Genomic DNA, 10999 nt, shown 5'->3' on the forward strand with positions numbered 1-10999 from the left:
GGAAGCACCTGGGCCCTATCCTGGCTCCACCGGAAGCTTGCTCTGGGACCAGAAGCTGCCCTTCCCCATTCCGGGCATGGGCTTTTCAAGAGTGAAGGGAAAGGGTTCGACTCCGTAACCTTTAGATCCCTTCCAGCTCTCGTGTTCCCCCATGGGTGGCTCACAGTGCCCCCTACCGCCCTTCCCGGTCCCCCCAGCTCCCTGCCCCAAGTTCTGGCAGCCTCCTGCCCAGGGCCTGGGGTGCCCCACCGGCTGCCCCATGTCAGGGAGGGGCCGGGAAATCACTCAGGCCAGCTCAACTCTCCATTTCTCTGATTTTTATTCCCTAGGGTCTGAGCCCTAGGGTGGGGGACGGAAGGGGCTGCCCCCGACCCCCAGGCATGCCCGGGTCCTGGCGGGCTAGTAGTAGTTGACCACTCTGCGGAGCGACTGGATGCGCGCGTTGTGGGCCTCCCAGTCGGAGCAGTTGCGGAAGTCACCCCGCTCCACCAGGTACATGCGGCCGCGGTAGTTGGGCTCCTCGTACAGGACCCACCTGGGGTCAGAGGGAGGCCAGGTGAGCCCGGGGCGGCTGAGCGCGGAGAGAAGACCTCCCACCAGGCCGCCCCTCTCCTGGCCCAGCTGGGGTCTGGAGCCTGAGCTGGGGGGTGGAGGTGTGGGGGGAGAGCGGCCCACAGCTGCCCCTGACTTGTCCCACCGCCTTTTCTCAGGCCGGCCTCTCTCCTCACTTCTGATGCTCCCTTTCCCCTCAGAACGGAGAGAAAACAGCTTTTTCACCGTGGGAAGCAAAGCGGGGCTACACTCCCGGATCTGGCTGCTGGGGTCCCTCCGGGCCCACGCCATGGTGTGTTCTGACTATGTCTTTGCAGTGAACCCCCACTGTCGCCCGAACAGTTCTGGCCCTCCCACCCCAAAGCGCTCTGCTGTCGAAGGAACTTTCTCCCCGCTGAGACACAGACTCTGAAATTATGAGCCCATCCAGCCCAAGGCCACACAGCCCACTGAGTCGCCTGCTTAGGGCACCTTCCCCAGCGCTCCCCTCTCCTGTCACCATGGGCCCCCTTCTCCATCCTGACTCCGCATCTGGTACCTGGTGTGGTCTGCACAAGGGTCAGGGGTCAGGAATGCTGAGAGAGGCCCAGCGTGTGAGCTGCAGGGTCGCTCAGGGCCGACCTGGTTTATCCCAGCCTTCCCACACCCCCAGCCTCCCTGCGCCCTGACTTCCACTGTGCCCGAACTGCCCCCTCCCCGGCCCCCAACCTCCCCACACCCATGGGCTGGGCCTCCTCAGTAAACCTCTCCTCCCGGGCTGTGACTCTGGGCAAGGACAGGGCACGAGGAGGAAGGGAGGAGGGGGCATGGCCCATCCACAGGAGCACAGGGACCGTGCCCTTGGGGGGCAGGAAGTAAGGAGAGTGATGTGGCACATTTCCCTCCAAATGCCCTCCGGGACACGGGTCTGTGGGGATGGGTCAGTCCTGGGCTGACTCGGGAACCCGCGCAAAGCAACTCCCGGTATGTGGGAGGCGGTAGGAAGACTTGCCTGGAGGCCCCCATCAGACCCCAGGAAAGGCCCTGAAGGAGGTCACAACTAGACCACGTGATGCAGGCCATCGCCTTTGAGCAGCTTCTCCTTACTTTTTTCTTTCTTTTTCTTAACTAGTTAAAGTCACAGGAGGCCAAGGGTGAGTGCGCCGTAGGGAGGAGAGCAGAGCCCTGGGTCCAAATGTGGGGTTGGCCACACGCAGCCGCTGAGTCTCCATCTCCTCTTGGGTAAATCGAGGCCTACAGGAGACCCTGTGCCCCTGTGGTCGAAACTCTTAGCTCCTACCTTCCCACCATTTTTCTCAAGAGGCCCCGGGGGTCCCCCAGGGTGGGTGTAGGGGTGGCAGCGAGAGTCTCAGGACACCTTCCATGCAAAGGCGTGACTTCGGCCTCCTGAGACACAATTTGGCCAGCAGTTTTCCAGGCAGATTGTTGTTCTGGAATTTGATCCCTCAGATCCCTGGATACCATCAACTTAGGGCAAATGGGGTTTCCAAGAGGCAGAGAAAGGCAGATGTGACAAAATGAATCCTGATAGAACCAGAGTGACAGAGAGAGCAGGAATGGAGCAGAGTTGCCCTGGGACGCTGGGTCAGGGGGCCCCGAGGAAAGGGGGTGGGGGGTCCAGTTCTTCCTCTGGCTCAGCCACTATCTTCATTCAGTCTCTCCCGTGACTACTGTCTTGAACCTCTTGAGGTGTTCCCTGATCCCAAACCTCAGACACACAGACAGCAGCTGGATCCCTTAGCTGCTGTGACAGGAGCCATGTTCCCGGAGCCCGAGTGGGGCTCTTCTGCAGACGGGATGGGGCTGAGGTCTCGGGAGGCTCTCTGCTCTAGACCAGGGACACTGACTTGAAGCCAAACGCCTGGCTGCTGTCCCAGCTGCGCCACTCACAAGCGGGGCAAGGTCACTTTCTGAGCCTCAGCTAACTCCTCTGTAAAAGGAGGTAACGCTATCCACTGGCTCGGTGGATGGGAGATGGGTGATGGCCACCATGAAGATATGGTGGCTGAGTCTGATGGGTACACAGGCTGCCTACGGCTGATGGAAGGAACCAAGTGTGCAGAGGCCAAGAGAAGCCAGGCTAGCCTGGGGTTCTGACGACTCTCTTGCAGGAGGGCAGACAAGCCCCTCTATGCCTGGGCAAAACCCCCCTGGCCACAGCCTGTCCACCAGAAGTGAGCCACCATGACGTCAATCCCCCTGGGAGGCCTGCGTGCTGGGGGTTTGCCTGCTTGGCAGGAGAGGTCCAATTCAAGGGTCCATTTTGCTGGGTAAGTAAGGGGTGTGCAGGGTGGGCAGGGCTACCCTTCTCCGAGCAGGGTTCCCCTGGCTCGAGGAGACCAGAGGACAGTCCATGAGATCAGTCCAATCACAGAGAACCATTAGTTTGCCAAGTACCTCCCTACCTCTGCTCCTACTGTGGCCCCATGTGTCCTCACGAAGGCCTTCTTGAGCCATGGAGGAAGCCACCCCCTTTGCTCCACTGGAGTAAAGGCAACTGAGGGAAGGAATGGGCCTCCAGGGCAGGGGCCAGGCTGCCCCCCCTGCTGGGGTCTGATCCACCCTGCAGCCTCCCCACACTTGGCTTGTGCAGGGCCCAGATGGGCTGTGGTCCGCGGCCTTGCGGCCTGTACTCACGCTCCGTCCCCGTACACCTTGATGGCGTTGACGCAGTTCTTGGACCAGCCCTGACTCTGCAGGAAGGGGCAGTCTTCCTGGAACTCCAGGCACTGGCCGGTGAAGTTGCAGCCCTCGAAGATTTCCAGGCGGAAGTTCTCCCCGTGCTGTGGGCCCCATGGGAGCAGAGGAAAGATGGCAAACGGCACTGAGTTTCCCTCCCCTACACAGAAGCCGGTGCGGCCAGGAACTCAGAGTCGCCCAGGGCTCCGGGCACCCAAGAGCTCCTGCGCTGGGGGGCCAGTGAGGGCCCGCCACCCCAGCACAAGGATCAACACGGCACCCTGCGTTTTCTGGCACCTTGAGATCTGGCTGGACGAAAGGGCTCTATCACTTTAAGAAGCTTCCAAGCCCCTGAACCAGGCCACTCTCCTGTTTCTTCAACTCAAGAATCCAAGGGTTAGAGAGGGCCAGACCACCTGGGAGGCTCTGGCCATGCTCTGACCAGGGCCTGGGCCACGGGGCTCCCTTCTAGCGCCTGGACTGGGGGACCCCTGCCCCAGCCACCCCAACGCATTCCTCTGCCCGTCATCCCCACCCTGGGGCCTCAGGGCAGGGGCAAGCCTTTAAATGATAATATTTTACAAACTGTAATAGAACCTTTTATTAAAACAGGAAGCCAAAAATCTAAAACAAATAACAGATCTCATTTGCTGAAATCCCTGCTGGCTCACTGGGATGACAGTATATAGCCCCTTATAAGATTCCTTGCATTTCCAAAGACAGAGGAGGGCCAGCTCCCAACTGGCTCTGGTTCCGGCAGGGGCTGGGTCTGCATCACAGCTGGCCCTAAGGATAGCTCTTAGGAGAACAGCATTCAAAAAATACCTAGGAGAGTTTTCATAGAAATAGCATTATGCAAGATCCAGAGCCAGCCATGTTAATTCCTTTTTCCAAATGTCTACAGCCTGGTGGAAATACTAAGAAAGCATTCTTACAATTTGAGATGCCAAAGCCCAGCTGGTTTTGTAACTCGTGTAGAAAAGAGAGAGGCCCCCCCCACACACACACACACGAGGCTCCCTCCCTGGGGTTCCTCAGATGTTCACCAGCACGGCCTGGCCCCCATGTCCAGGGAAAGATCCTTCTGCAGACACATGGCTGAGACTCCGGTGAGAATCTGGTTCAGGGATCAGCCATTTCCCACCTGACCATGTGGACCTTCCAGCAGCTCAGTTGGCACGTGTAACTTGGGAGAATCCAAAGGAATAGGAATGCTCAGTCCTCAAACCAGCCCCTCCCCGTAAGGGCAACTAGACATGAACCGTCCTTCACCACGGGTAGCGACACCCCTCATATGCTCTCCCTACACACATCGGGCCACTTGTGTAGCTCCAGGAGACCTGCGCCCAAATTCCTGAGGACTGGCTAGTGACTTAGGCCTCCTCCTTCAGTCATTCCACGGTCAGAGCATCAAAGTCTCTTGAAAAGCACTCTAAGATGACCTGCATGGGTGGATACCTCGGGCCCAAATCAGCCTGGCTTTAGCCTAATTCTCCCCCATCTGGTTGCAAATCCAAACTTCTATTATTTCCAACAGCATTTTAAGTGGAAAATGCAGCAAGATGTTGGGATTGGACATTGGAGGTGATTGCCTGATACATGCCGATAAATGTAGGTATAAAAACTTCCAGGGGCTCTCGGGTTCGGTCCCATGCCATCCCACACACGGGAGTGGTGTGTCTGCATGGGGGCGTCTCTCCCTCTTAAACATCCCACGGCCTCGTCAGATCTTAAAGTTGGGAGGGTCATGCTCCCAGATTATTTGTCCCAGGGCTGAGCAGCACCGACCCTCAGTCCCTCTGGCAGGAAGCCCCCAGCCAGAGGCCCACTCACCATTCCTATGGGGCGGCAGGAGCCCATGTGGTCATTGTGACCATTCCAGCGGAGGAAGTCGGGGTAGTCTCCATGCTCCAGGATAAACTGCTGGCCTCGGAAGTCGGGGTGATCGAAGCAGACCCAGGCGCCGCTCTCCACACGGATGGAGTTCACCCGGTTCATAAAGCCTCGGTCCTGGAAGTTGTCACAGTCCCCGTAGACCTCCAGCTTCCTCCCGGTGAAGTGCTTGCCCTCAAAGAGGATGATCTAGAAAGGCCAGGTTAGAGGGCTCGGGGTCAGGGGCTTCTCTCCTTTCAGTTTTGGGAGCAGACACCTGGTGTCCAACACCCTTGATTGAACCCTGATTCCCAGGCCCGCTGTGCACAGTACGTGCTCAACACCATTAGCTGCGTGAAAGAACGCATGGATGGTGGGTTGAGGTCAGACCCAGGGCCTGGCCCTCCCCACCCTGGGGGGCTCACAGTTGAGCAGACTAATTTCAGAAGATACTTGGGGACAGGGAGTCCCCCTAGTCCCTGGGCCCATTTGAAAACAGGCTCTTTTCAAACTCCCATTGCATTTTTTAAAAAGATTTTATTTATTTGAGAGAGAGAGAGAAAGCATGGGCAAGGGAAGGGGCAGAGGGAGAAGGAGGCTCCCGGCTGAGCAGGGAGCCTGATGCGGGGCTCGATCCCAGAACCCTGGGATCATGACCTGAGCCGAAGGCGGTCGCTTAACCGACTGAGCCACCCAGGCACCCTCTCACTGCATTTTTAAAACTCAGTTTTTGTTCATGGTTAAATCATAACATCCAAGGAAGTGTTTTTAGAAGAAAGCATTTCACCCACCAACCCACCATCATAACCAAACACTGAATTACCAGAAAGTCAGGTTCCTGGGACTGGGCCCCTTAGCGGGAGAGGCTAAATGCAACAGAGCCAAGTCAGGGCCTGGTGTGGGGATTAATGGCTAAAAAGGGGGCTTTTTCAATGTAACTCACCCCTTTGTTTACTGGGCCACCCCTCTGGGTGACAGGCATGTGTCAGAGCTGGAACACTGCCAACTCAGCGGTCAGTTCACAGCATCCTATGGCAATGTAACACTGACAGGTTCTCCTTGCCCCTAAACTACACAACACTATGCGCCCCAAAATTCATTTTCTGCCACGGAGCGTGAAATTCCAACCACGCAATAACTCTTTGGGTTTCTAGAATTGTGCTCCTAGAAGGGCCCTGGCAAAGTACAATGGTGCCCAGGGGCTGGTAACTGCTGTAATCACTTGCCCTGTCACCAGTGACTGCCCTTCTGGGCCCCCTGGGCAGAAGCTATGAGAGCCAGGGTGTGACTTCCCAGCTCTCTGGGTCCCTCTGGGGCCCTGGGGAAGGTGTGCAGGGGCATGATGGGCTCTTGGGATTGTTTGTTACTGAAGCATAACCAAACCTGTGCAGACTGAGTAATGTTCTCATCCGCTAACCTTGACCGTAGCCCCTGGGGACCAAAGGCTGCACCACATTAGCTAGGGGAGGCAGCAGAAAATGGGGGTGCCACCTTCCCGCACAAGACAGGTCTGGTCGATGGCGCAGAGAGATTCAGGGGGATCCGGTCGCCCACCGGACTCCAAGATGCCTCAAACCGCCCCCAGAGCCAGTGCTGGGGGCCGTGGGAGACGGGGACCGTCCCGCCTCCCACGCCAGAGAGGCCCTCTGCCGGCGCCAGGCCGCCCGGCTTGGGTAGGAAATTTTGCCAGCTTTGCTCGGGTTTCTGGGATGCTTAGGGCGCCTCAAGGAACAGCTTGGCCCCTGCCTCCCGAGGACGAGGAGCAGCGGACGGCGGCGGGTGTCGGGCCGCGCGCGGGCGGCGTCCGTGACCGTCGGGCCGGCCCGGAGGGGCCCCACTCACCTTTCCCGAGCGCTGCGCCATGGTGTGCCCGCCCCGCCCGCGGCCGGCCCCTATATAGCCGGCCGCAGCCCTGCTGGCTCAGCGCCGCCCGGGACAAAAGATTTGCTGGCCGGCGCGTTAGTGCTGGTCCGGCGCCCTAAGCCCGCAAGGGGCCGCCCCGCCCCGTCCGTGGGACCCAACGCCGCTCCCCGCCCGCCCCCCAGGCGCCGCGAGCCCCGCCACGCGCCTCGCCCCCTGCCCGGCTCGGCCGGCCGGGCGCCCGCGCGGTCCCGGCGGCCCCGCGAACCCCCAGCCGGCCCCACCGCCGCCTCCGTCTCTGACCCCCGGCCGCCCGCCCGCCGTCCCTGCTGAGTCAGGGGCACGCACACGCACACACGTGCGCGCACACACGCACACGCCGGGCCCCTCCGCCTCCCCTCTGCCTTGGGGTTCTCCAGCAGTGCCGCCCCTCCCCCCCCCCTCCTTGGGCCCAAGCCTTCCCCGAGCTCCCGCGCCCTCCCTTTCTCACCTGGTCACCCGCGCTCGAGCTGTGACTGAGCTTTTTCTCTGGACCAAGGATGGAACCCAGCTCCTGGGAGCAAAGAGGACAGCCCTTGACTGCCCCCCACCCCACCCCCCAGCGCCTCCTGCTCTGGTCTCAGCCCCCAGCCCCACCCTACACTTTCCACTCCAACGGCACCCGGTCGCTGGTGGCCCACCCGCCCCTGCATCTCTATCCCAGGTTGTCCTCCCCTTCCTTTTCCCCTCCTGCCTTCTTGCTCCCTGAATGCTGTCCCCCACCCCGCCAGTGCTCATCCTCGATCCCTTTCCGTGTTACCTGCCCTGCCCCCGCAGCCCTCGCTGGTGGTCCACAGTGCTCTGTACCCAAACCACCCTGGACGACAAGGATGAGTTTAAGGAAACAGGCAGCCCCGCTGCAGCGTGAGACTTTCTCAGGGCACAGAAGTTCTTGGCACTCAACAAAGGCTCAAAGATTGCGAAGTGAAGAGAGTCAACACTGAGCCCACAAGATGTGCAGCCCCGGATTAGGCTGGGGGGGGATGAGATGTGTATACATAAAACAGCGACTCTGGTCGTTACCTGGGGCTGGGGGCCAGCTCTGAGATCAAAGGAGACAGAGTTCATCTGCACAGGGGTGACCCCAGGGGGCTTCACGGAGGGCAGGGCAGTGGGTCCCAGGGGATGAGGGGATGCTGTGGGGAACAGTCTGAATTGTTTCTCCACTTTCAGGGAAGAATTTTGAGCACATTTCACAGATGAGATGCTTCAGGCTCCGAAGAGGAAGTCATGCAGTTCTTGGGGTGACCTTGCCCCTGTTCTGAGAGGCTGTCCAAGGATAGGCCTCTCAGCGGCCCTGGCCCAGCTGTTGCCCCCACAGGCATCCACACTGGCCAAACCACCCAGTCCAACGTTTGCCTCCCGACCCGGGCCCTGCTGGGGAAATATAATTAAAAACAAAATCTCCCCAAAAGCCTGTCCATAAAGGTAGAAGAGGAAGAAAACTGTTGTATGATTGAATGAATAAGCATGAAGCCTGAATGTGATGTGCATCACAGGCCATCCGCTAAAGAGATTTCAAAGACGAGGAAACCTCAGCCTTTTTATCTAGACAGGCAGATGCGACTCACTACATATGTGTTCTTAAGAGAATTTGCTGGTTTTCTTGTATCTTTGTGCTTCCAGATAGGTTTTGCAATTCAAAGTAAGGTGACAGCTGGAGCTAAGCCAGTCCTCTCCTCTCGCAGGAAACCAGGAGGTGGAGAGATATCTTCCTTGATGATTCCTTTTTCAAAGAGTTGGCTCCCAGCTCCTGGAGGAAACATTCCTGAGTTTTCAGACTGGCAAGCAGCTTGTTTAGCCATTAAAAGATGTGCATACATGTAATAAGAACCAAGCGCCTGGGTCCTTGCTCAGCGGGGAATCTTCTTTTCCCTCTCTTGCTCCCCCTGCTGTGGTCTCTCTCTCTCTGTCAAATAAATAAATAAAATCTTAAAAAAAAAAAAAAAAAGAACCAAGAAAGAAATTCTAGAAGAAAAAGGAGGGATGGGGGGGGTGTCTGGGTGGCTCAGTCGTTGGGCGTCTGCCTTCGGCTCAGGTCATGGTCCCTGGGTCCTGAAATCGAGGCCTGCGTCAGGCTCTCTGCTCAGCGGGGAGCCTCCTTCTCCCTCTCCCACTCCCCCTGCTTGTGTTCCCTCTCTTGCTGTGTCTCTCTCTGTCAAACAAATAAAATCTTAAAAAAAAAAAAACAAAGAAAAAGGAGGGATGGAAAGTCTCTTCCCTTATTTTCAACTGGGAAAATTAAGCCTCTTATTTTTTTTAATATAAACTTTAGGTTCATGGCAAGATTGAGCTCCAAGTACAGAAAGGTCCCATATATCCCCTGCCCTCCCCAGCCTCCCCATCATCAGCACGCCCCACCAGGGTGTTATATTTGTTACAACTATGAATAAACACTGACACATTGTTATCACCTGAAGTCCATAGTTTAATTTGTATTTGCCCTTACAGCACCAGGGCCAGAGCCCACAGACAATGCACCCAGGTGATGTGGGGAGATTCAAAACACAAGCAGCAATTTCAGGTGTTTTCTGCAGAGTATACATGGACAACAACAAGCCACAGCCTCACTAAAAGAATTGGTAAAAATGAACAGGTGGATCAGATTTCTTCAACTTTAACCTCCACTCCCCTATCCCAGCGCCATGTCTCAGGTCTCACCCAGGATTTTCATTATAAGGAGGTCAGGTCTGCCATGGCTCATATGATGTATTTGTGCCCAAGAAGAATCCCTGCCCCAAATAGTTATCTACACAAGCAAAGGCCAGGCTGGCAAAACCTCACCGCTGCAGAGCCTGGTCTTTGAGTGAGTCATCTTTAATAGTGCACTGTTAAGAGGAACCTTGAAATAGGTGAGATCTTAAGCCACATATGACTGCTGGTTGGTGACAAAATGCTAGGAGAATGGCTCAGAATAAAATGATGACAGTAGAAGGAGCAGGTCTGAGGATGCTGTCTTGACTTTAAGAAAATCTCAACAATGTGCAAACTGAAAAGCTGCAAGTAGCTGCTCAGTGTGGGAAAGCTGCAAGGCATGTGCCGATCCAGTGCCCACCTGCCCGCTTCCATCCTCCTGCCTTGGGTTTTTGTCGAAACTCTTCCCTTTTGGGGTAAGTTAGAGCACAGAGAAGTCTAGAGAGTACTAGAAGGAATAATAACACACCCATTACCCAGCTTTGTTAAATCTTAACATTTTGCCATTTTTATGTCAGGTCGACTTTTTTTTCTTTAAAGAAAGAAGTCATCAGGGGCCCCTGGGTGGCGCAGTTGGGTAAGAATCTGAGTCTTGGTTTAGGCTCAGGTCTTGATCTCAAGATTGTAGGATCCTGCCGGCTCCGAGCTCAGCGAGGAGTCTGTTAAAGTTTCTCTCTCCCTCTCCCTCTGCCCCTCCCTGCTCTCTCTCAAATAAATAAATACAACTTAAAAAAAAGATGTCATCAAAAGCCTTCCTTCTCCAGAAATACCCACTATCCTGATTTTTATGTTTATTATTTCTTTGACTATTTTCATACGTTTACTATTTGTGTACCTGGAAATAAGGTACATTTTACAATAGGCTAACACTGTACATGTATCCTTCCGCAATTTGTTACCTTCTTGTTTGTGACCCCAGTTTCTGAAATAGTGAATGGATAACTCTTGGTAAGTTCCTCAGAGAACCAAGTAAAATCTTCCATCTATTTATCTAGTACATTGCATGCTAGGAAAACTCAGTGTCTATTAAAAACAAGAGAGAATACGATGTGTTTGGGGTGAAATTGTGGGACCATGCCTCATGGCTTGTTGCAAGATATCAAGTATCCCGGGGTCCTATCCACTAAAGGCCTGTCCCTCCTCTATCATTGTGACAAATGGAAATACCCTCAGATATCCAAACGCCTTCAGGGAACAATCCCACCGCGTTTGGGAGCCATACCTCTGTGTGAAATCGCTGGGTGAAGCATGAGCTCACCTCAACTCCACTGGAAGCAGCCAAGGCTGCATGAATGCATGAGTG

The 10999-nt window shown here is 55.9% G+C and overlaps 1 protein-coding gene across 2 annotated transcripts; it reads right to left on the bottom strand.

The window, feature by feature from the left end:
* Positions 1-302: 302 nt before the first annotated feature.
* On the bottom strand, positions 303-7108 carry CRYGN (crystallin gamma N). Of its 2 annotated transcripts, none has more exons than XM_035029835.1 (4): positions 6946-7108; positions 5065-5313; positions 3190-3335; positions 303-535 (listed from the first exon to the last, which is right to left on the bottom strand). In XM_035029835.1, exons 1-4 carry the CDS (start codon positions 6964-6966, stop codon positions 400-402), a joined length of 552 nt encoding a protein of 183 aa, XP_034885726.1. In that variant the 5' UTR covers positions 6967-7108; the 3' UTR covers positions 303-399. The 2 variants fall into 2 exon arrangements, with proteins under 2 accessions (XP_034885726.1, XP_034885725.1); XM_035029834.1 differs by lacking the exon at positions 6946-7108 and adding an exon at positions 6047-6445.
* Positions 7109-10999: the final 3891 nt, after the last annotated feature.

This window comes from Mirounga leonina, unplaced genomic scaffold, assembly GCF_011800145.1.
Source record: "Mirounga leonina isolate KUSES-001 unplaced genomic scaffold, KU_Mleo_1.0 Mir_321, whole genome shotgun sequence".
Classification (NCBI taxonomy): domain Eukaryota; kingdom Metazoa; phylum Chordata; class Mammalia; order Carnivora; family Phocidae; genus Mirounga; species Mirounga leonina.